Source organism: Poromitra crassiceps (assembly GCF_964638095.1).
Source record: "Poromitra crassiceps genome assembly, chromosome: 3".
Classification (NCBI taxonomy): Eukaryota; Metazoa; Chordata; class Actinopteri; order Beryciformes; family Melamphaidae; genus Poromitra; species Poromitra crassiceps.
The window spans coordinates 44,362,947-44,389,476 of NC_139625.1; the positions used below are offsets into that span (position 1 = coordinate 44,362,947).

The 26,530-nt window shown below is 42.8% G+C and overlaps 1 protein-coding gene across 1 annotated transcript in view; it reads left to right on the forward strand.

Moving 5' to 3' along the window:
• Nucleotides 1-26,530, forward strand: part of sptbn5 (spectrin, beta, non-erythrocytic 5) — a gene marked incomplete at both ends in the record, with an annotated part of 320,085 nt that overhangs the window by 135,790 nt on the left and 157,765 nt on the right. The window contains 5 exons of the mRNA XM_083633035.1: nucleotides 8,868-9,000; nucleotides 10,260-10,405; nucleotides 19,614-19,728; nucleotides 19,837-19,947; nucleotides 22,069-22,248. Of these exons, the coding sequence (XP_083489161.1) occupies nucleotides 8,868-9,000; nucleotides 10,260-10,405; nucleotides 19,614-19,728; nucleotides 19,837-19,947; nucleotides 22,069-22,248 (685 nt within the window). The remainder of the gene's footprint in view (nucleotides 1-8,867; nucleotides 9,001-10,259; nucleotides 10,406-19,613; nucleotides 19,729-19,836; nucleotides 19,948-22,068; nucleotides 22,249-26,530) is intronic.

Below are 26,530 nucleotides of genomic sequence, written 5' to 3' on the forward strand. Positions count from 1 at the left end.
GACTCTGTACTGCACTCACTGTCATTGGCTGCTGCTATAATCGTATACGGTTATTGTTATTTTATTTTTGTGTTGAGATGACAAGTTTTGCACTGTGTTTCGAAGTGATAATAATAATAATAATAATAAGTTCAGTGTTTCTGCCTGTGTTGCTGTCTGTTGTAGTGTAATTATAAAATGACCTAAAGGGAGAGCAGGTCACCAAGTGAGTGAGAAAAGGAAAAATACTGAATAATTACATCACTACAGTATAATCCTAATGTTAATTTAAAATGAGATATTCATCTAAATATGGCTAAAAATCATCCAAACGTCCATAAAAACGTAAAAAAAAAAAAAAAAAAAAATGGTGTCCCTCTTATTGCAAACTCGTTCCGGCGCCACTGCGCGAGGCAGAGTGAAAACTATCTGCTTTCAGTATGTTGGAGTCCAGGTATGTTTTGTACAAGGACGTCTCTCAGTGTGTTGCTGTTACTCCCCATTTCTTTGTTTTGTTTTTGTTGATCTCGTCTTTTTCCTCTTTGACTTGATTTGTATCAGTGATAGAGGCAGCGCGCACTCTCCCAGAGCGCCTGGCTGCTGGTTGCTGCAAGTTGTAAACAGAGAGTTTGACAGTTGACAGCTGAGAGCCCGGCTTCTGTCAGCTGACCAGAACAGAGCCGGCTTCTCTCAGGAGAGGGAATCTCCGAAACGAAAATCAAATTTGTAAATAAGAGTTATTTTTGATAAACTGAGCACACAGGGGTGATTTAAATAGTTACTTTGACCGACTACATTTTTTTCTCAACTTCCAAAAGTGTCATATTAACCCTTAACGGGGGTATAGAGCTCAAACAGCTCTCTTTATACCACTGTTGAAACTATGGCGCATTGATGTGAATGGTGAACAGACCATTTGACTGAATAACTGTACATTATCACTGCAGCCAATCAGAATCGAGTATTCACCCAGACCATGGTATAACTATAGATAATACACCTGTAAATACACATGTACTCCTGGAAGGTACTGTAACTATAGGTAATACACCTGGACTCCTGGAAGGTACTGCAACTAATACCTGTACTTCTGGAAGGTACTGTAACTATAGATAATACACCTGTACTCCTGGACGGTACTATAACTATATAGGTAATACACCTGTACTTATGGAAGGTACTGTAACTATAGGTAATACACCTGTACTTCTGGAAGGTACTATAACTATATAGGTAATACACCTGTACTCCTGGAAGGTACTGCAACTATAGGTAACACACCTGTAAATACACATGTACTCCTGGAAGGTACTGTAACTATAGGCAATGCACCTGTACTTCTGGAAGGTACTGTAACTATATAGGTAATACACCTGTAAATACACATGTACTCCTGGAAGGTACTGTAACTATAGGTAATACACCTGTATTCCTGGAAGGTACCTTACCTATAGGTAATACACCTGTACTCCTGGAAGGTACTGTAACTATATATGTAATACACCTGTACTTCTGGAAGGTACTGTAACTATAGGTAATACACCTGTAAATACACATGTACTCCTGGAAGGTACTGTAACTATAGATAATACACCTGTACTCCTGGAAGGTACTGTAACTATAGATAATACACCTGTACTCCTGGAAGGTACTGTAACTATATAGGTAATACACCTGTACTTATGGAAGGTACTGTAACTATATAGGTAATACACCTGTACTTCTGGAAGGTACTATAACTATAGATAATACACCTGTGCTCCTGGAAGGTACTGTAACTATATATGTAATACACCTGTACTTCTGGAAGGTACTGTAACTATAGGTAATACACCTGTAAATACACATGTACTCCTGGAAGGTACTGTAACTATATAGGTAATGCACCTGTACTCCTGGAAGGTACTATAACTATAGGTAATACACCTGTACTCCTGGAAGGTACTGTAAGTATATAGGTAATACACCTGTACTTCTGGAAGGTACTGTAACTATATAGGTAATACACCTGTACTCCTGGAAGGTACTGTAACTATAGGTAATACACCTGTACTCCTGGAAGGTACTATAACTATATAGGTAATACACCTGTACTTCTGGAAGGTACTGTAACTATATAGGTAATACACCTGTACTCCTGGAAGGTACTGTAACTATAGGTAATACACCTGTACTCCTGGAAGGTACTGTAACTATAGGTCAGGGGTTACAAAACTTAAGAATGCCGGGGCCCACTTTGAAATCTGAAACTCTTCCGGGGCCCACCAAACCCTTTAATCACAACTCTGATCAGCACACAAGATGATGTATTTCCCTATATGTTTTTATTTAATTAAAGATGCCATGAAATTACATCTCAGGGTCTGTGATGATGTATCAGAGTGAAAACAAACATTGCTTTGACTGGAAGAGGGTCAAGAGGTGGGTCATAGCGTGCAGATGATTTGATTTGACGGTTCTGGGGACTGGAGTTGACATTGGCTAATCCTGGTGCTTGAATTCTGTGAATCCCACTCAATGGATTAAATGGAAATCGATGGATCCCACCGGACTTGGGGGCAGAACAAGCCCACAATGCTCCGCAAAATAATGTATTTTACCGGACAAATCTGAAACCTACCAGTCACGTTTCAATAACAGTCCTCAATCTCCGACAACGAAAATCAGATTTCCATACAGACGAGTCAAAAATTATTAGAACTTAAAGTGCCATATTTACAGAGCTACAGTAGAACATTGACTGTATCAGAATCAGAATCAGAATCACTTTTATTCCCACAGTATGCAAGTTACATACGAGGAATTTGTCTTAGTGTCTGTATTAGGCCTGGGCGATATGGCAATTTTTTTTTATCACGATATGTTTTCTTATATCGATCGATGTCGATATTTATCACAATATAAATTTATCAATAATACTAATTGCACATAAAAAGCATATGAAGAATTTTAGGGGCACAATTAAAATTCAATGCAGAGCGATATAGAATGTATTCGATACGACTCTATTAATCTCTGACCGGTTACAATTAAGTTGAATTCAATTCAAAGTATTCTCATGAGAGAGGCTCAATGCAGCTCATTGGCTATTGTTGTCATTAAATGATAACCCTTTATTTAGTCATCTGTTTGTCCATACTATTCACTTATGGCTTTTTAATGTAACTTGACCCATTTGCATTTTCAGCTTATTATAATTGTTCTATGCTTGTTACTTGTTTTCCCTTATACCACTGGTCTTTGGTGTGCTTATTCTGTTGTGTGTATTGCATTATGTTGTTTTAATGAACGTCTTGGTCCAAGGCTAGGTGTTGATTATGCAGCTATAGTTAGCTGCTGTTGGTTTGATAAAGGAAGCAAATACTGTTTAAACCATAGATGTGTAATGTTATTCGGATAGTGAAGAAAGACTCCTCAATGTCTGCTAGCAATTTTATTTCCGACAAAGATGAGAACACCCTGCGGGTGACATAACAACATATGAGCGAATGCATGACATAACACTATAACATGAGTGAACACTGTTAACATAAATCTTGTAACAAAAAGCATATAAATATTAGCAGACTTACATCAAACAAGCAATCACATGCTGAAGAGAGAGGAGAGACAAAGTGCACACTCTCACACGACCGGAAGGAAAAGGACGTGGCAACAACAACTCACTCTAACCTAGACTGTTCCAAAGGCAGTACTGCACTGCCCCCTAGTGGCCGGGAGTACACTCCTGCAGATAGCTGCTATAGATGGTCTATCTAACAGATAGCATAACGTTAGCAAGATTGTCAAGTATGAAGATATTAACGTTAGCGTGTAAGCTAACGTTAGCGTTAGCTAACGCGATGTAGATGCTAATTTGATACCATTCATGACAGCCAGCTACCGCTACCCATAACCAGAACTACTGTCTGCTGCAGCTTTATCTCCCGTGTACAAATCCACGGCCTGACATATTTTAATTCCATCTGTTTATGTTACTCTTGTTTTGCCGGGGCAGGCTCTAACTGAGAGAAGAGAAGAGCCAGCCGACTGCGAGGCTCTGAGCAAAGAAAGGGATTCTTCCGCAAACGCGTGCATCACATGGTTTATTTTCCATTGATGCCATTGGTTCCACTCAGTGTTGCCTTCAAATACCCCCAAAAAACGACACGTTATTCACAATAAGCATTGCTGTGCTAAGCTGCGGTCATGTTTCTGAGGGGTTTTGAACGCAACACTGAAAATATTTTATCGAAATTACAGCTCATAAATTTATCAGCGTTATCGTGGCCGTTTTTTCCGTGAAAACTATCGAGATCGTTTTAGCGCCCAGCCCTAGTCTGTATGCAGCGTAGCGGTCACATCAATATACAGAGATAAGAAGTAGGAAGATAACTAAAGACAATCACAAAGTTGCAAGTGCAATCAAATCGAGTAAATATACAATATGTACATGAGTGGTGAAGTGTTCTGTGGATGATAAATATGAATTTACGTCAAATTTACATGAGATTTACAGACTTAGTTATGGGCCTATGGGCAGCGCCGGTGCTGATGGACCGAAAGTCAGTGATGTGCTTACCCAGCCTCACGTGCTGCTTCCTGTCAGTCAGGAAGTCTGTGGTCCATCTACAGATGGGGCTGGGCACGCCCAGCTGGGAGAGTTTCTCTGGTAGCAGGGCTGGGAGGATCGTAGGATTTGGTTGGGGGGGGGGGGTCTGGTGGAGTTGAGGTGAGGAGGGGGGGTGGTGGGGGAAGGTCTGGTGGAGGTGAGGAGGGGGGGGGGGTCTGGTGGATTTGAGGTGAGCTGCAGGGGTTGGGGCTGGGGTGATTGTCGAAGCGACAATAGAAGTCGTTGAGTCTGTTTGCCAGGTGGGGGTCGTCTGTTGCTGGTTGGGCAGAGGGCTTGAAGTTGGTGATCTCTTTAAGGCCTTTCCATAAAGAGGCAGAGTCTTTGTTTGAGGCTTGTTGGTGGAGCCGCTCTGAATATTGCTGTTTAGCAGCCCGCACTGTCTTGCTGAATTTGTATTTGCATTCTTCGAAGTGCTGTTTGTCTCCACTCCTGAATGCTTTCTGATTTTCCTCTCTCAGCCTCCTGAGTTCAGCTGTGAACCAGCATTTGTTGTTATTGTATCTCACAGTGGAGCGAGTGGGAACACAGCTGTCCTCACAAGAAGCTGATGTATGATGTGTCTGTGTATTCATCAAGACTGTCTGTTGCAGCTTTGAATAAATCCCAATTTGTGGAGTCCAGACATGAGCACAAATCCTCTACAGCTTCATTAGACCAATTTTTAGAAATCCTCTTCACAGGTTTGGCAACGTTTAGCTGCTGCCTGTAGGTGGGAATGAGGTGTATCATGGCGTGGTCTGAGTGGCCCAATGGAGCGCGGGGGACAGCGCGGTATGCATTGGGACAGCGCGGTATGCATTGTTTATTACTGTGTAGCAATGATCTAGTGTGTTTTCGCCTCTGGTTGGACATTTGATCATCTGTCGGTATTTGGGGAGTTCGTGGGTTAGTTTTCCTTTGTTAAAGTCGCCCATGACTATTACAAATGAGTCAGGATTCTTTCTCTCCACCCGTAGTATCTGATCGGCGAGCAAGCGTTGTGTTTCCTGTACGTTCGCTTGTGGCGTAACTTATGCGCCGACCAGGATGAATGAAGAGAATTCACGTGGAGAGTAGAAGGGTTTGCAATTGATTATAAATGTTTCTAGAGTGGGGGAACAGTATTGCAGGATCACTGACACATCTGTACACCAGCCACTGTTGATGTAGAAACACAAACCTCCGCCTTTTGTCTTGCCGGAGAGGACCGGTCTCGGTCCGCTCTGTGCAGCTGGAAGCCGTCCAGCTGTAGCGCGGGGTCCAGGGTTCGTTCACTCAGCCACGTCTCCACAAAGCACAAAGCAGATGATGAAAAGAGGTCCGTGTTTCTTCCCAGCAGTAGTTGGAGTTCGTCCAGTTTGTTTCCTAACGAGCGGACATTGGAGAGGAATATTATGGGCAGTGGCGTGCGGTGTCCACGTCGGCGAATTCGGCAAACCACTCCTCCTCGTCTTCCTCTTCTTCGTCTCCGTGCCCAGGTGAGCCCTAACCTGACGCTGCCAGATGGATGTAAGTTCGTTCACATTTGTTTCACAACCAACATCCATCTGGGTTCGGCCAAGCTACATTGCTGAAGAGGGCGGTCACTTTTTTCAAGCTACTAGGCAGGTGATTGGATGGACCATCTGTCTGTCACCGTCTGGGCTTGCCAACGCCAACCAATCAGATTGACTTCCCTTCATGACGTAGCAGCGCCTGTTAAACACGAACAGCTAGGACTACAATTGCTAAATAGTTAGCATGGAGGTCGCAGATTTTTTGCTGTTTTTGTAAGGTGAATATTGGGTGCAACCATTGACTATTCAATTTGCCAAAAGAAAGAAGAATTACTGCAGATGTCTGACTGAGGATGAAGTGCAGGTAGGCCATTTTGCACGTTAAATGTAACTGATTGGATTAACTGATGTTACGCTAACGTTAGCAACATTTGCGAGTTAGCTTGGCAGCAGCAATCCACAACTCGCTAGCAGCCGCCCCGGCCGGGGGCCCTCTCCCAGGCCGCGGCCACCCAGGGCAGCCACCGCCCACGCGAAGGGGCTCTTGGCGTGGGCGGTGGCTGTGCTGGGTGCCCGCGGCCAGGGGGGGGGGCTCCCGGCACGGGCGGCGCCCGCCCGGAGGTTGGGGTGCTACGTCTGATGATTGATGATTAATGTTAACGTTAACAGCGATTCATTCACTAACACATATCGTTGTTCGTTTCTTCAGGGAACTAATGACACGATATGACACCGAGTGGCACGCACCCTGGACGGCTAACGTCATGGAGACGCAACGTTCTCTAGCCTTTATGATCATGGCAATAACAGCCAAATGCTTTGATACAATATAATGATTTAATGCTACTATATAGCATTAAGGACTGGTGAATTTTAGCATATCTGTCAGTGGAATGGTAGATGTTTACGCATGACTGGAGAATGTTATTTGCTTACTTTTGTGATAATAAACTAAACGGAGAAAAGACGGCCGTGTGGTGGTGTTGTTACATAATCTGCTGGTCTTGAGGCACGATTGGGTAAAATGATAAGATGATGTAAATTCATAAAGATGTTGATGTCAGATGAATCTGCGAAAGGGAGCTGCCTGGAGCCCAGAGGACGTCAAGGTACCAAGGTTCACAGAGAAGAGGAAAAACACCCTTAGGTTACACCATGCAGCATGTATTTGGATATAATCTCAAACTTTAAGAATGGTTCCTTCATCATCATCATCATCACTTTATTGTCAGACACAATGTTGTTTATTTATTCCTAGTATTGGCTCCCATGCCGTTTGTTTACCCCCTATCTAAAGTACAAGTGCAAAATCTTAAGCTATGTTCTATCGATAAACCAATTTCTCGAGTAACAGCTCCAGAATATCAGACATAAAGGACTACAATATGCTTGTAAGAGCTACAGTATATTCACACTTCACAGTATAATTTATGCAAGCGTCATACGGGGGAAAATATCAGATAAACTGATTGTTATACCTGAGATCTTTAATCTCGCCTGTATAACATAATATGTCACTCGGACACCAACGTGAGTTAACGTGGTTTATTAAACAGCAGCCAACATTCCAATCATAGCAGAATACACTGCGTTCAGCTAACAGTAAAGGGACAATACATCACACTGATCTTTGCAGTTCTGTGTTGATTACTGTAGCTAATATTTCAGTGGCATTTTGATTAACGTTATGATTTATTTCTATTTGGAACAAAAATGATGGTTTAACAGATTGCATGTTTACTGGGCAGTGGTGAGAAGGGCTTTGCGTTTGTGTGACTTGCGTGAATGGTTAACGGCTAGCCATTCACTAGCCTTACAGCTAGCTGATGGCTGCTAATAAGTTCTCCCAGCCTAGGATTGGAGCTAGCCTCGGTAGACGCCGCCATGTTGAATAGTGAAAGAACTACAAACGCACAGGCGCCTCTCGGTGGGGTCACACCCGGTCTCGCCTAAAGCCCGCCCGTAGCTCACGCTCATTGGTTCGCCTGGGTGGCGGCCGATTTAAACTCCAATCTTGAGCCGGGACCAGACGGAGGTGGGATTGTGAATTTGTGGAACAATGCCGCCCCCATCTGGCGTAGTCAGGCTAGGTGAGCCCACCTTTGGCCAAAATGCCCAGTATTTCCAGGGAAGACACAAGACAATTTGGAACTAAGTCCTCAGGAGTTGTTTCCCTGATGTTCATGAGCTCTTCTCTGGTAAAAGAGCCCCGGGTGCTACAACAAAACACGATATTTACAAACAAAATAAGAAAAACCACTACGGAGCAAAACACTGAGGCGCACGTAGGGAGCGCCATCTTGGAGTTAAGATAAATACACTACTATGGAAAGCTAGAACCAGCACCTACATAAAAAGTTTGGGGGGCAAACCTCCACTCCGGTCCCATCCACCGGTCATTACTGCGCAGACTCTGGTCCCAAAATGGCGCCGAACCTGGAGTATTTTGGCCATACTATAGCATACCGGTGAGGTGAAGACATGGCATCCATATTAATATAGGTCAGTGGTTCCCAGTTAGGAACACATAGCTGAATATGACCATCATTCCAGGCTTCATTTTGTAATGCGAGGCTTTCCAAGCATGAGGAACTGTACCAGTCTCCTCCTACCCACAATCCCTTGCGATTTGGGGTGGTTTCCTGTAATTGGTTGGCTTATGTTCTCACTCCTAATGAGCTGCACCTCAGTTCTCTTGTTAGATAACTGAGACTCATGTTTTTAGTCATTTGTTGCCACCAGTGTTCAAATGGCTTTGTCTGTCTGCCTGCCTGCCTGTCTGTCTGTCTCTCTCCTGTCAGGGGTCAGAGGTTAAGGGAAGTCTTCCATCTCCATGAGTTCAGACGAGAGTCGTCAGAGCTGGAGGAGTGGATGAACCAGCAGAGACTGACGGCTGAGTCTCAGGACCTGGGCAACGACTACCAGCATGTCCAGGTTACATCTCATCACTTCTACTGGAGATTCAACATTAGTAATACTAGTAAAAAAAAAACAAGTTAACTAGCAGAACTAGACCTGGGAAGCATCGACCAACATGTTCATGTTACATCTGCTTACTACCACTATGATTTAGTGTTAATAATAGGATTAGGAAATTGGTTACCTAACACTAATAGACTGCAGTTATGACTACCAACATGTTCTGCATACATTATGCTTTTATTTTGAAGGGCACATGAGCCATACCAGGAAGTAGCACGCATCAATGTGTGAAGCCTCTTGACTGAAACTGGATTAGCCTGACCAGTTTTACTTGTTTAACAAGCTGAAGCATATGCTCTGCCTGTGATTCAAGAAAAGTCTGCCTTTTTATTTCATATTAGTTAAATTCAGACTATTGAAACTGGATTTGCATGACCAGGTTAACTTGTTTTATTATGATTATTATTATTATTATTATTAGTAGTAGTATTATTATTAACTTGTTTAAAAACATATAGGCATGTAATTCAAGATAAGTCTGCCTTTTATTTCATATTTCATACAGTTCAAATAAGACTTTCTGAGCATGACCAGTTTGACTTGTTTAAATTTAAAAACATATAGGCCTATAATTCAAGTCTGCCTTATTTCAATTGGTTTTTAGCCCTAGTTGCACTTCTGTTGCAGTTTTTTGTTCATTTGAGGTTTATAACAGTGCATGAAAGCATTGTGTATTAATGCGCTATTTTTTGTGCAATAAATTTGAGTGGTTTAAAAAAAAATCTGAAATTTGGGTTGCGACTTCATGACAAGGAAAATAGTGGGTCCTGAGGCTACACCAGTTGAGAACCACTGTATTAGAGTATTACAAGTCAAGCAGCTATCACTATACAATTAGTTGGTAACACTTTATTTTCAGGGTCCCAAATGTTCTATTAATATCCTAGAAATTAACTGTTAACTTCTCTGTAAGTTTCCTGAATGCAGTGAAGCAGCAACTCTATAGAAACTGTCTCAGTCTGGAGAGTTGATCAGACACTATAATTCTCTATATAATAATCTATATACTGCATCATTTCATGGTTCTGATTCATGGTTCAGTCATGGTTTGTCTTTTGTCTTTCTCTGAAATGATTGGATAAATTCCAGACCTGGAAAATAAAACGTTGCCAATTAGTCTTGATAACAGTAGTAAGGAGTAAACTGGAAAATGGACTGACCCGTTTGGGCTGAAATGGTGGAAAGAAGGCTGTGTTGCTGTCGTGTTTCAGCTGCTGCGGGGGAAGTTTGAAGGCTTCCTGAAGCAGCTGCAGGCCGGAGAGGAGAGATTGCAGAGCTGCAGAGAGCTGGCTGACCGCCTGCTTCACAGCAAACACCCAGACAGCTCTGCTGTCAGAGAGACACTGCAACAGCTCAGGCAAGGGGCACATTTCCACTAGGGAGAGGGGGATAGTCCCCCCCCCCCACACACACACTTTTCTACAGCAAAAATCACGGACGTGGGCCGACATTACAGTTTTAATAGGCTATAGCGGGCTCTGTTTTAAATCTAGAATGAAGATACTGGTATCATATGAAACTAGAAGACCTAAGCCAAGGCATCTATTGGTAGCAACCATGCCATGCTAGCCTGTCAGGAAGAGGACTAAATAATGCTCCAAATTTAGGCTAAATTCTGGCGAGGGAAAAATTGGCATGGCCATTTTCAAAAGACTGGACCTCTCACTTTAAGATATCAGAATGAGAATGGGTTCTATGTGTACCCATGAGTCTCCCCTGTACAGACATGCCCACTGTGACTCCCCTCCAGTTGAATTCACGGACACAAGGCGTTCTTGGGTTTTAACCTTAACAGGCATTTAATTCTCCTCCTCTCCTCCAAACATGCCGTGAGAACTAAAGTAAGATACAATACAATCAGTCAAAAATAAATGTACAGCATTCTCACAGAGAACAGGCTAATATAGGCAACAAATATATCACAACACAATATTACAATATTTCCATACCTCATTGGCCGCAGTAACTCAAGGGGAGTAGAAAAACAGGATTCTTCAGCTTAAGTCTTCACTTATTCCAAAACTTAACAAAAATACAGCTCTAAGCAGCAACGTGGCTCAAAACCATCCTCCCTCTGCTGTAGTCTCTGAACGTCTGCTCCTCGTGGTAATTTGCAGTGACGTGTAACAATTAACAATTACCTGACCCCACTACATCCCCGGAACATAGGTTTCGCCCTGGAATTATTAGACAGGTCATTTGTATTGATTTTAATTGACAAAATTATACTTTAATTGAAACGTAAATTATTCTTGTTTTTAACCCAACTTTATATGAAATTAATTATTTATTTATTTATTTACTTATCTTAAAACTGTATGATTGACTTTGATGGCAGCTTGCCTCTGGCGGCAGCTACACTCCCACCAAATCACTGGTGATTTTCCAAATTAACTTTATGATTAACTAATTGTAGAATTCAGATAAGAATCTATTTTTTTTTCTTTCGAGTTCTAGGTTAAAGAAAGGTACGTAAACACTAGGGTTGCATTACTCAGCTTCAAGTAGAGTGACCGTCTTATGGATAGGTCTTTCAAGGTAGGTTGGCTTGATGAGACGCTTTCCTTGGTCATCTAGTGCTGAATCACTGATCAGCAATTTTAGCTTTCTCACACATCCATCTTCACTGGGATACACTTCAGTGACCTTAGCCAACTTCCATTCACTTTGTGGTGCAGTGTTATCTTGAATAATCACTACATCATTGATCTCTGCATTTCTTTGTGTCTTATGCCATTTTTGTCTCTGTTGCAGGTTTAACAGGTATTCCTTCTGCCATCTGGACCAAAACTCGTTGGCTAAGTATTGTACTCTACGCCATCTTTTGCGAAGATACAAGTCTTCTTTCACAAACTCTCCAGGTGGTGGCAAGACTATTGAAGACTTCATCGTTAAGATGTGATTAGGCGTAAGAGGCTGTGGCCCAGCTGGATCATTGAGTAAGTCTACTGTCAAAGGTCTGCTGTTTATGATCGCCATGACTTCGTACATGTACGTACGTAATGATGAAACATCGAGTCTTCGGGATGACTGATCCAGAACGGATGTCAACACACTTCTTATTGTCCTGATTTGCCTTTCCCAGGCTCCACCCATATGGCTAGCGGATGGAGGGTTCATGACAAACTCACAGCCCAGTTGCTTTAGGCATGCTTGATCCATTTCTTTCATAGCTTCCAGGAACTCGCGTCTTGCCCCGACAAAGTTGGTGCCCTGGTCAGATCGAAGTTGTCGAACGTTTCCGCGTATGGCAATGAAAGCACGGAGAGCGTTGATAAAGGCATCAGTCGTCATGTCGTCAAGCAGTTCGATGTGCACAGCACGAGAGCACAGACACGTGAATAGCAGTCCATAGCGCTTCAGCTCTTTTCTTCCCTCTTTGACATAGAATGGACCAAAACAATCCATCCCACAATAAGTAAAGGGAGGAGTTGTCTCCATGCGTTCACGGGGTAAATCTGCCATTCTTTGATCTTCTGTACACCTTCTGAACTTCCTACACTTGACACATTTATAGATGTGGGACGACACAGCATGACTACATCCAATTATCCAGATGCCGTTTGATCGTAGCTCATTCATTGTTATGCCACGCCCTTGGTGTTGCACCTTCTGATGATAGTGCTGGCTCAACAACTTTGATATGTGACTGGTCTTTGGCAAGATTGCTGGATGCTTGATGTGCGGGTGCAAAGTTGCATGCTCTAGTCGACCTCCCACTCTGAGGATACCTTGACTGTCCAAAAAAGGATTCACTTTGTGCAGCCTGCTTGCTTTATCCTTGGTTGTTATCTCTCTCTTGTTTTGCAGACTTTGGATTTCCTCAGAGAAGGTTGCCCTTTGGACGATGCTTATGATGGTAAGCTCTGCATCCTTTCTCTCTTCGAGACTTGTGGCTTCATTGGTTCTTGATACCAGACCCTTGAGCTCTTTGACACGTCGCTTGAGTCTGGCAATGGCTTTGACTAACCTCGACCAACTAGAGAACTTCAGGAAACGATCGAGCAGTGAATCTTCTGTTGTCACGGTTTGAAGAGCGAAGGCCTTACGAACTTCTGGATCTTCATCTGCAACGTCTCCCACCTTAATATCTCTGCTGGGAAGCTTGTCATGCCAGAGAAAGTCTGGACCAGTAAACCAGTTGGAAGAAATTAGCTATTTCGCTTTGAGGCCCCTTGACGCGTGGTCAGCGGGATTTTCTTCAGAGCTCACGTGTCTCCATTGACTTGGATTGGTACTTTCCTTGATACGCTGAATCCGATTAGCCACGAATACGTGGAATCGCCTGGCGTCATTGTTGACATATCCAAGGACGACCTTTGAATCCGTCCAGAAGAATTCTTGAGCATCTTCTATTTCCAACTCTTTCCTTAGCAGGTCACCTGTACGGACGGCAACAACAGCCGCTGCCAGCTCAAGTCTTGGTACTGTGGTGACTTTCGTGGGGGCCACTCTGGCCTTGCCCATGACCAAAGTGCAGTGGATTTTTCCTGCTGGACTGATTGCTCTCAGGTATGTACATTCTCCATACCCTGTGACGCTTGCGTCTGAAAAGTGATGGAGTTCATATCTTTGGACTTCTTTGAAACTTGCAGGTATGTAACATCGCTGTATCTTGACATCAGCTAGGTTCTGCAGGTCCAAGAGCCAGGACTCCCATTGTGGCCGAAGCTCATCAGATAGTGGTTCATCCCATCCGGCCTTGTCTCAGCACATCTGCTGAAGTATTTGCTTCCCGACTAGAATGAAAGGTGCTACAAAGCCAAGTGGGTCGTAGATGGAGGCTACTGTTGACAAGATTCCTCTTCTAGAGAGCGGACGTTCATTCACAACTACTCTGAAACGGAATTGATCTGAAGCAACACACCATTTGACACCTAGGGCTCTCTCCATCTGTGGCTCACCCAAAGTCAAGTCTTGATTTCTTGCTGTTTCAGCGCACTCTTCCTTGGGAATCGATGCAAGTACTTCCTGGCTGTTAGAAACGAATTTGTCGCAGCTTGCCGGCGCTGCAGAGCTGCCTTGCTTCGCTGACTAATTGTACAGCTTCCTCTTCTGTTGACACACTTGTCAGGCCATCATCCACGTAAAAGTTCTGTTCGATGAAGCGGATGGATGCTTCCTTGAAACGACCTTCTCCTTGAGCAGCGATGTGCTTGAGGCCGTATTTTGCACAGCCAGGCGACGAGGCCGCCCCGAACAAGTGCACTCTCATTCGATAGACTGATGGTTGGGACTGGAGGTCACCATCGTCCCACCAGAGAAATCTCAGATAGTCTTGATCTTCTGCTCTTACGTGGAACTGATGGAACATGCGCTCGATGTCACACATTATTGCGACTAAACCCTTGCGGAATCGACAGAGAACACCGATTAAAGTATTTGTCAACTCTGGCCCAGTCAGCAGATAGTCATTCAATGACACGCCTTGAAACTTCGCTGAGCAGTCGAACACGACTCGTATCTTCCCTGGTTTGTGTGGGTGATAAACCCCGTGGTGAGGGATGTACCAGGCAGGGTTTCTATCAATTTCCTTTTCTGGTACTTTCTCAGCATCTCCGCGATTTATCATCTCACTCATGAAGACTGTGTAATCTTGACAGTATTGCTTATCTTTCTCAAGTCTCCTTCTCAAACACCTGAGTCGGTGATCTGCACATCTCCTATTGTCTAGTAGACTCGGTCTGTCTTCCTTAAATGGCAAAGGCATTTCGCAGTGACCGTTTGACTTGATTTTGATTCCTTCCTCCATTAGTGATATGAAGCGCAGATCCTCCTGAGAGAAGTGAGCATCCTCCACGGTTCTTTCATTGAAGTCTGATTCAAGCATCTTCATCACATCTGGTGGAGTGACTAATTCTTTGACTTGTGTTCGGCATATGTATCTGACTTCACTTGTTAGATTAGCAGGTGACTGAAGATCAGGGGTCACTTGTCTGACAACGATCGTGTGGCTGCTTCCAATTACATCGCCATAGTCGACACAAGGATTGACGCAGCCGACTATGCTCCAGCCAAGGTCTGTTTTTTGAGCAAAAGGCTCATTGTCTTTGCCTGACACAATTTTTCTGGGCAGCAGGGCTTGAGAACAATTGTAACCTATGAGCAGACCAATGTCACAATCGATTAAAGGAGCTATCTCTTCGGCAAGGTGCTCTAGGTGAGGCCATGCTCTCGCTGTCTTGGCTGTAGGAATATGACTTAAATTGGCGGGAATGAACTCTCTTGTATAAGTTACTGGGAGAGGGATTTTCTTGGACGAATAAAAGCCTCTGACTTGCAACCCAGATAACTTCTGACTTGGAATGACTGAACTTCTGGATGACAACGTGGAGAGTTTCAAGTGCACAGGCTCCTTGTGTGTATCCAGAGTTTCTGCCTTTTCTTGCAAGATGAACGTTGTGTCGCTTTGGTTATCTAGAAGTGCATATATCAGAAGTTCATTCTCAGGGTTACTTGTTGCGGATACCCATACTGGAACAACTGTAGATGTGTGGTTGCTGCTCATGTCTTGCACCACTCGGTTAGATATTGCTTCGTTTGACGGTTCTTTGGTCTGTTTAGACTCCATTCTTTCCTTCGACTTGTCTTTTTCCTTTGAGTACTTCAGACTCTCCTTTCGTCCGTCATCCCATTGTTCCTTCTTTCCATCATCCTTGACACGATCTTCATGTAAACATGTTGGTTGCTTCCGTTTACATGTGTCGCAGACCCTCCTCCTTTCACAGTTCTTTGATTGGTGTCCATGTTTCAAACATCCAAAGCACAGTTTGTTTGATTGCACAAACTTGATTCGTTCTGTGATTGACTTGTGCATGAACTTCCGACATGTGTGAATGCCATGGTTTGACATTTCACAAAAGACACACAATTTAGCATCTGTTTTTTCTTCAGAGCTGCTTACCAGCACCTTTGCACCAAAGCTTTGAGTCCTTGGTGCTTTCGTCCTTTCACCATCATTAGACTTCAGAGCGTAAAGAGAAGTCACCGGATTGCAAGCGATCCTGGCTTCCCTTGTGACAAACTCGACAAACTGACTGAAGCTTGGAAATGTTTTGGTTGTTTCTTCGACCTCAATGACCTTTCTGTTCCATCTGGCTGTTAACCAATCAGGAAGCTTAGTGAGCATTCTTTGGTTTTCGCTGCAGTCATTTAGGACATCAAGATTTTTGATTTGAGACATAGCTGCTTCACAGCCTCGGAGGAAGTCTGAGAACTCTCTTAGTTCAACGCTGTCTTTCGGTCCTATCTTTGGCCATGATGTGAGCCTATCCCTGAAGGCTTTAGCAATCACGAAGGAGCTTCCATACCTTTCTTCCAGGATGTCACATGCTGACTGATAGGCTGCATCTGTGCCTAACAGGAAATAACTCTCTATGGCCTTCTTTGCCGGTCCACCGACATATTTGCGAAGGAAGTAAATTTTCTCATTTACTGGAATATTCTTCCTGCCTATCAATGTTTGAAAGGACATTTTCCAGTCTTTGTACCTTAGTGGGTCTCCATTGAAAACAGAAGGCTCTGGTACTGGGAGACGGCTTGCATTGATGGACTCTGCTAATGCGTTGGCAAGTGCTGTAGTGCTATCCTCTTGATGAGTAGCAGGTTGCACCCTTGTGGCAGTTTGAGTCATCATAGCAGGCTGAATATGTGTGGCATATTGTTGTGGTGCCATGTGACGCTCTGGAAGACTTTTTGAGTTAGGTGCAGGATTTTCATGCTTTGGCTTGATGCCTCGGAGCAACTCTGATATCTCTTCGTCTGAGCCCACTTGTTCATAGACTTTCAGTCGTGCTTTTGCAGCATTCATCGTCTTAACTGTCTCTAAGCGCTCTATCTGCCTGCCCTTCTCTTCAAGTGTGTTTTGCCTTGCAGCATCTTCTGCTTCTCGTAGTGCGAGCCTCTGTCTGTTCTCTGCTTCTAGGTTTTCAAGCTCTTGTTTCTCTCTTTCCATTTCTTCTAAGACCTTCAAAGTGGCTTGAGATGCGGCTAGCTCCGCTGCAGCTTCTTGTCTCTTAGCAGAGGACACACTTGAACCTTTTGATCGTATGCTTGAGGCTGCGGATGAGAACACTGAGCCACTCTTAACCCAGTAAGGTTGTACTCCTTGAGAGTCTTGATGTTTGTCTTTTTCTTCAAGATATTTGCATGCATATTCTAACATCTGTCTTGAGACTGCATCACAAGTGTCTACTCGGCGGCGAGTCTCTCCATCAGGTGGAATGCATTGCCGTAAGTCATCATAAGCTTGTTTTACATCTGTTGAAGACTGGTGGATGTTGCTCATGAGGGCTTGTAGAATCTCACTGGAGAAAGATCCATCTAGTGTTTTCTTAGCCTCCTTAGCGAGAACTTTCCATTTGTCGTAGAAATGTATGAAGCGATGATGAAGCTTCTTATATTTTTCCTCTTGGAGATATTGACCCTTTTCAGTTAGTGTCCTATGTCTCTGACTTCTTCGAAGTTCTTCTTCTAAAGCAGCTTCGGTCTCTTTATTTACTTCTGTCTCTTTAGGAGGGTTTGTGTCTTCATGTTCTTGATCAGGGTTTTCAGACTGCTGCAGGAACTTTACAGCATCACCGTTGCTGTCTACCATCTTTGTATTATCTTTGTCATCAGTCATTTTTAGTATTTTTAATAGTAGTCTGAATTGGCCTTAAAGTAATTAATTGCTTAATTTAAAACTTAAATGTACTATAAATTAGCTTAAATGTTGCTAATTAGCACAAGGCTTGACTTAAATGTAGCTAATTGCAATTAACTTGGCTTTTTTATCTTAAATTTTTTAGAGTGCATTAAGAGATTTTTTTTCTTTTTTCTTTTTTTAGAGTAATTTTACAGTGTAAATTTATCATAAACACCCTTTCACAATACCAATGAACTTATTTAACTTGAAATCAATTGGAAAACACTCCCCTTTTAACACTTAGCAAATATACTAATGGCACCTTTAAATGTCATTTACACTTGGTAGTAAATAACGAAATCAGCAATGACTTGAGCTTAAACATGCACATAACACCAGAACAATTTAGCACTTATTGAGTCCCTTTTAGCAATCGTTGAAGTTACTCCAGTCTTTAACATTTAACTTGTTTTAAATGTGTTACTTCTTGATGGATTAACCACACAATGCTCCCGAACTCCTCTTGCCACTTCTTTAAGTTACAGGTGTATCCACAGTCTTATCTGTTTGATGCTAGAGTTCGGTGAAACTCCGTGATGCAATCGCTTGCAGCTCCGACGACGGCAGGTGCAGCTCGTTAACTCCTGGTGCCAGGCAGGCTGAGTTCTCACTGTGACTCCCCTCCAGTTGAATTCACGGACACAAGGCGTTCTTGGGTTTTAACAGGCATTTAATTCTCCTCCTCTCCTCCAAACATGCCGTGAGAACTAAAGTAAGATACAATACAATCAGTCAAAAATAAATGTACAGCATTCTCACAGAGAACAGGCTAATATAGGCAACAAATATATCACAACACAATATTACAATATTTCCATACCTCATTGGCCGCAGTAACTCAAGGGGAGTAGAAAAACAGGATTCTTCAGCTTAAGTCTTCACTTATTCCAAAACTTAACAAAAATACAGCTCTAAGCAGCAACGTGGCTCAAAACCATCCTCCCCCTGCTGTAGTCTCTGAACGTCTGCTCCTCGTGGTAATTTGCAGTGACGTGTAACAATTAACAATTACCTGACCCCACTACATCCCCGGAACATAGGTTCCGCCCTGGAATTATTAGACAGGTCATTTATATTGATTTTAATTGACAAAATTATACTTTAATTGAAACGTAAATTATTCTTGTTTTTAACCCAACTTTATATGAAATTAATTATTTATTTATTTATTTACTTATCTTAAAACTGTATGATTGACTTTGATGGCAGCTTGCCTCTGGCAGCAGCTACACCCACTTTATGCTAATCCCATGCAGTTTTGGGCAAAAACTATGGTATGCAGTTTTTTGCATGCAGTATAAATGTGTTATTGTTTATTAAATTTGAATATTTACTGTAAAACTTAAATTAATAGACCGGGCGTTCATTTATCAAAACATGTTGGCTACATGTTTTGATAAATGAACGCCCGGTCTATTATGGGACCTGCGTCAATATGGGACCTGCATTTAATCCATTTTGCACACAATTCTTGCAGTATGAATAGTACTTGGATAAAAAAATACAGTATAGAGATCTGGTTTGACTGTGCCACCTGCTATTTGGTATGTTTTTTCAGTACAGTAATTGTCGCATGCCGCTGCCTGGAACTGCGCGCATTGATAAAAGGGGGGGGGAAGCCAAACGCCAGCAGAAAAAAAATAGATACAATCCTCAAATGAATAATTGAACTAAACCTGTCGGATTTAGTGTAAAAAAAGCAAAATTAATTAAAAAAAGAAGAAGCTGAGAATGAAAATGTGTGGCTGGTCGAACAAATTTTCACTTGAAAGAGTGGCATCACTCAGCGCAGCTCTCTGTCTTTCCTCTGCATAATTATGCAACAGCGGGGACATGGCAATATGGTCATTTGTGTTTTACACTGTGTGTGTGATTGCAGTGCATGCTGGGAGGACTTGAGGGGTGTGGCCAGGGAGCGTCAGGATCAGCTACTGAAAGACGAGGAATGTCATCGCTTCTACCAAGACCTGAGTGATGCACTCACACTCATCCAGGTTTCTATCTATCTATCTATCTATCTATCTATCTATCTATCTATCTATCTATCTATCTATCTATCTATCTATCTATTTCTCTCTCTCTCTTACTCTTTCTCTCTCCAGGAGCGACAGAAGAGCATTCCAGATGACATTGCCAAGGACCTGAGAGGAGTGACATCACAGCTGAGGAAGCATGAGGCGCTGGTCCACGAGCTGGCTGCTACAGAAGAACAGGTAGAGAGAGAGAGACACACACACACACACACACACACACAGCAGAGGGGAAGGGAGATGACACAGTTTTAATTTCTTGACTTGACTTGTACTCTGATGACTTGAAAAGGTTTCTAAAGTCTTGGCTTGAGATCTTGTGTTTGTGTAGATCTCAGGAACGAACGTCTTGATGGAATTTCTTCTAACGTCCACTTGGAATCAAGGTTGAACTGATTACATTTTGGTGGTCAAAGGTCAAGGTCACCGTGACCTCACAAACGCCATTTTCAAGCTCGGTAACGCCATATCTCAGTAACACCTTGACAGAATTTATTCACATTTGGCTCAAACGTCAAAGTCTGGACAGACATGCCAGCTCACTTGTTGGTAGAGGCATATATCCACGGTGCGGTTTTTCTAGTTTTTTCTTTTTATACTCATCACTTATATAGCCTCAGACTGATGACATCACTGATGACATCATCACTGAACCTATTTAGCCTCAGCCTTAGGGCAATCATTAGGTAATTAGGGCAATTAATCTGCCCTAATTAAGAAATCTGGCTCCGTCAGGTAACCCGCACAGGTGCTCTTTACACTTCCTGAAAGTTTCAGCCCGATCGCAGAGTAGAGTAGGGTAGAGTAGAAAAGTTTATTTATGTGTCACTCCTCAATACAACAGTATAAAAACAATTTGGTACATACAAGTATTGAGGACCACTCACTAGGAGTTATGAGACACAGACTTTAAAAATACAAAAAAGGATAACACAGTATAGTGTACAATAAATCAAATCAGATCAAATAAAAAGAAAGAAAAACAGCATGCAGTGATCAACTAATTACATGTACCGTATTTCCGCTATTAGTGGCCTCTATTCAATTACAGGCCTCTGCTCTAATATAGCGCGGACAAATAAAGGCCCCTCCCTCAATACAGGCCAGGTAAAAAGGTGTGACGTAACCGGACATAACGCAGACAAGAGAAATAAAAATAAACATGGCACCGACCAAACGAACCAGACGAAAGTTTGACGTTAAGTTTAAAGAGAGCGTTGTGCAATATGCAGCGGAACATTTGGTACAGTGTGATGTGGAATCAGCCCTTCAAGCAGAGCCTGCACGATGCCTACGACGAGTGGATAGCTGGGGACGCAGATAAGCAGTACACTGGAGGTGGAAAACTAAAAGCGCCTGCTCGACGCCTGCTTGTGGACTGGGTGATCGCCGCCTGGGACAAGCTGGACAAGGATCTGATCAAAAAGTCCTTCCAAGTTTGTGGACAGTCTGTGAAAACTGACGGGAGTCAAGACAACCTCATCCACTGCTTCAAGCAGGGACAGCCCTGCGCCGCTGAGCTCTCGCCCAGCTGCGTTAGCGGGACCAGGAGAACAGACAGGCAGCCGAGGATGAGGAAGATGAAGAGGAACTGGTCAACAATGAACTTGTTGTTCTGGATGATGTTGATGATGATGGCGCGGAGGATACCGACATACTAGATGAGGAGGAGGAGGATACTGAGTGAGTGAGTGACCACCAATATTTATTTGCGTTGTTTGGTTTTATGCAATATTTTGCAATAAAAGTCATGAAAATAAAGGAGTATGTCCATGAGAGTTTAATATTAAGAAATAAAGGCCTCACTCGAATACAGGCCTCTGCTCTAATATAGGACAGGGGCTCTCTGCGGCTCAGTAAATAAAGGCCCCGGTTACTATTAGCGGAAATACGGTATGTGACTCCACCCCCCCCCCACCCCCCCCACACACACACACACACCGTCATCATCATACACTGAATTAAAAGGATAACAAAAAGAAGAGAAAAAAGAAAAGAAAAGAAAAAGCACATGTTTTAAACACACAAAAATACTGTCGCCTAACAAAATTCTGCTCACTGGACTCTTGATTTGTTTCGAGAGTTGTTGTACATTTAGACTTGATACTTGACATAAATGACATAGAGTTGACTTGGAAATCTACATTTAGACTTGAGACTCACATTAGGAGCTCCTGCCAAGAGCAAAGTTGACTTGCTCACATGTTCGACAAGTTAGGATTAATCAAAAATGGGGGGGAAAAATGCTTATACTTCATGATGTCCGTGCGTGCTTGCCCGCATGTGTGTTTGTGTATGTGGTAGCTCCAGGAGCAGCTGGACGGCGTTGACTCCATCCTGGAGCTCTGCTCGCCCCCCCTGACACTCCGCCTACAGGAGGTGCAGCAGGATGTGGTGGAGAGGTGGGAGGAGCTACGACTGCACACGGAGCAGCGGGAAGCGGAACTAAAACTCACCCGTCAGAGATACCTGTTCCTCAACACGGTGAGGATGCTGATAGAATAGCAGCAGAACTACCAACAGGTGTATGTCGATTATACACAGTATACAGTATAAAGCAGTGGTTCCCAACCTTAGGGTCGTGACCCTAAGTGGAGTCGCCTGAAATTAAAATAGCCTGATTTTTTTTTTTTTTTTACACCACACACAATCTAGTTTTTAGTTAAATTTGTTTTTAGTTCTGAGTTTAAAGTGAAAGTGATAATTTATAAGAGTTCAGTTTTGTTCTCTTGGGTGACACCTATGGCGATGAGTGGTAATTGCAGGTGAGATCCAAACAGTGTCAATGGGCTCAATATCAGATAGGACTTTTTTTATGGAAATGTTTGAGATTATAACTTTAAATCAGGATTCTGAGAATAAAGGCAGAATTCTGAAAATAAAGTCAGAATTTTGAGATTAAAGTCAGAATTCTCACAACTTGGCTCAGTTAATAGTAGACACCAGCTGATCCAATTTAAAGTTACTCACCGTCTTCACCATTCTAAGCAGAAGTTGCACAAGATTTACCCATCTGTCTCACCACTGTGTGACAGGTGTCAGGTGTCGGAGGGCACCTGACACCTGTGATGCCTTCTGATCCTGCCCTTTACTGACCATATTCTGGGCCAAAATATTTGATTGGTACTCTAAGGCCTACAAAATAACGCTTCAGCCAGAGGCAGAACTCGCCATCTTCGGCTGCTCTGAATCCTCTCTGGACTTCCCTACAGCTGTACAACAATCTCTGACACAGACTAGGGCTGGGCGATATGGCCTCTAAAGAATATCTCGATATTTTTCGGCTATATCGCAATACACGATATATATCTCAATATTTTTGAAATCTCTCATAAATGCTCAATTTAACCCTTCAGGGTTCATACACATTTTGACCAATGGATTCCCATGACTTTAAACCAAATTTCCATGACCAAACATTTTGTAAAGTCTTGGTGTATACATGGAAAAAGTCAGTGAGTAAAAATATTCTATGTAATGTAACTACTAACAGATGACAATAATTGAAAAACTAACATGGTCATTTAGTAGCCTACTAAAACACACTACTAGCCCCAACAATGAGGACAACAAAGATCTTGAGTAGGGCTGGGCAATATGGACCAAAAATCATATCTCAGTATTTTTAGGTTGAATGGCAAAATATGATATATCTTGGTATTTTCTACAAAGTGGGCTAGATTTTCAATTGTAAATTGGGCTGGGCGATATGGACTCTTACAAAATATATTTACACAATGTTATTTTTGATCAAAAAAAATCATCAGTGAATAATGATATAATGAATAACGTTAAGTGGGTAAAGGCAAATAATAGAACAGCTAGAACAGTCTGGTAAGCTCAGAAAATGATTTCACTTTACTGCGGCCTTTAAAACCAGGAAAAGACGAGTATGCAGTATCACGATATTACATAACAAAACCTAAAGCGAGATCTAGGTCTCATCTAGTCACAATATTGGCCAGACCTATAACCTTGAGTGCCACACAGAAACGCTGAGACACAATTTGCAGAAAAACATGATTATCGATTATCAATCCGCTTCTTTAAATAGTGTAGTGACGATGAATTACTTCGTTTTGAGACACACGTGCACACACATGCACCTCGCTGTGTTGACTTGACTGACTGGGGTTAACTTTATTATGGAGCCGACGAGTTTGGTGCATGTTTTGCAGATAACCGTTGTTGTTCAACATCGTCCTTGCGATACCCAAACCACTGCCAGATGATGGATCCAGTGCTGTTTCTTTTTGCAACAAATTTGTTCCTTCCTGTTTGTCTGAGTGTGAGAGGGAGAGCTGACTCGTGAAACGTGAAGCGAGTCATGCCGGCGGCTTAAACAATGCGTGACAATTATACTCGAATGTTCACGATATAGTCATTTACTACATCTCAGTATATTCGATATATCGCCCAGCCCTAACACAGACCCGTTTTTAGCCTACCTCGATGAGGTTAGGGGCGACGGGTGACTCGACCCGGCTGGTTTCCTGCAAGCACATAAGCACCTTACGTGGCTGGTAGCACCACTGTAATGTTGAATGTTCATTATGTTCTATGTTTTTTTTCTTTTTTCTTTTCTTGTGTCTGAGCCTGTCTGTTTTGTTGTGTGTTGTGTTTGTTTGTGTGTTCTATAGAAAAATGAAAATAAAATATTGAGGAAAAGAAAATCTCTGACACAGGGGACAATTGTTGCCAAGAAACTCATACTGCAGAAATGGAAGTCCCCCTCTCCACCCTCTTTTCAGTTGTGGTCTGCGTACATGATCTCTGTTATATGAATGGAGAGACTCAGGTTCTTGAGAACCAACTCACCTGGGAGATTTCAAACTATTTGGGACCCGTTTCTGGCCTACCTTGACGAGGTTAGGGGTGACGGGTGATTTTGCCCGGCCGCTCCCTCTCCCTTGTGTGGGATCCCAATAATATATATATATATATATATATATATATATATATATATATATATATATAAATAAATAAAAGCTCTGTATGTAACTGGTGGCACTGTGTTGTATGTATGTTTTTTCTTTCTTTATTTTATTTTATTTTCCTGTATCTGAGATTCTGAGTTTGTTCGTTTTTCTGTGTTCTAAAAAATTGCTAAATAAAATTTATTAAAAAAAGAGTCAGAATTCTCAGATTAAAGTCAGAATTCTGAGCGGAAAAACTGACGCTGACGATGTCACTGATGATATTATCAACGGTGCACACTCCACCTCCTCCCTAACCCTGCTTGATTGTACAACCATGTTATTATTATTATTACTGTTATTGTTGTGTTCAGCTAGATTTCCCCCTGCTGCCGCAGTCACGTAGACGAGCACCATGCTTCCTCCAACACATGCGCAGTTGCTAGCCACTTCTTTTCATCTGACAGCGGGGAATCTCGGCAGGACGTAGCACGTGGGGGGATCACGCTATTCCCACCAGTTCCCTTCCGCCCCGAACAGGAGCCCCGACCGACCAGAGGAGGCGCTAGTGCAGCGACCAGGATACCCTCAATCCGGCTTCCCACCTGCAGACACAGCCAATCGTGCCTATATGGACGCCCGACCAAGCTGGAGGTAACACGGGGGCGCGAACCTGCAACCGTCGTGTTGGTAGGCAGGGAATGTACTGCCACACTACCCGGATGCCACTCCCCTCAAGATATCTGAATGAGAATGGGTTCTATAGGTACCCATTAGTCTTTACCGACATGGCTGCTTTATACTAATCCCATCCAGGTTTTGCCAAAAACCATGCAGTTTTTTGCATGCAGTATAAATGTTATTTTCGCCTATTCTATTTGAATATTTCTGCATAAACAGTCTTGGAATTGCATAAATTGGGTATGGCTGGAAAGCTGAGACTCTTTCAGGTTCAATGAGCCCAATTGTATAATGTGTGATGATGTTATAGTAACCTTTTAAATGTAGTGAGACTATTTATTTTTAAACATGACCTCACTGTATAACATGACTGACTTTTTTGGGGCCGGTTGTGCATGCACAGCCAGGACCCCTACATTCGACTCTGTCGCCGATTTGCATATTTGAGCACCGATTCAGGTTCTAAATGTCTTTCCACACTCCCAGCATGCATTTCGGCATAAGCAGAGGCACAGAAGCAGAGAAGACGCCATAAGCTCCGGAAAGTTTTTTACAATTTAAAGTTTTATTTCATCACTAAATTAATTTCTGATGACTTTTGATGCCTACAAGCAGGGTAGTAGGTTTCAATAAGTGCCACTTTACGAACATTTATGGCGAAAAATGGCAAAAAGTTCCAGAGCACAATTGGCTGCATCTACATCAGCTGTGTTGCTGCGCGCATAGCGTACTGACGGTCATCTGTCTATCTGTCTGCACGCGCGCACACACACACACACACAGCGCCGCAGCAGGCAGAGGAGAGGTTTCTACACACCGCCGACGAGACTAATCTCTGCTCTGCCACTTCGAGTGCACAGCGCTTCTGTCTCCCTCCCACCGTGTGCTGTGTTCGCTGTGTTCGCTCGCTCGCTCTCTCTCTCTCTCTCTCTCTCTCTCTCTCTCTCTCTCTCTCTCTCTCTCTAGTCCAGAGAGAGAGAGAGAGAGAGAGAGCTCTGTGTCACTTCCTGAAAGTCTTCGCTCTTAAATGTTTATATACTTGGCCAATACCTATCTATCATACAAACAAAGCAAGCTGCCAAACGGTAATGTCTTCATTTAATTAATGTAGAACGCAAAACATCGTTGTTTTCATGTGTGTAAGCTATGGATGCATGTTGTGTGATTGG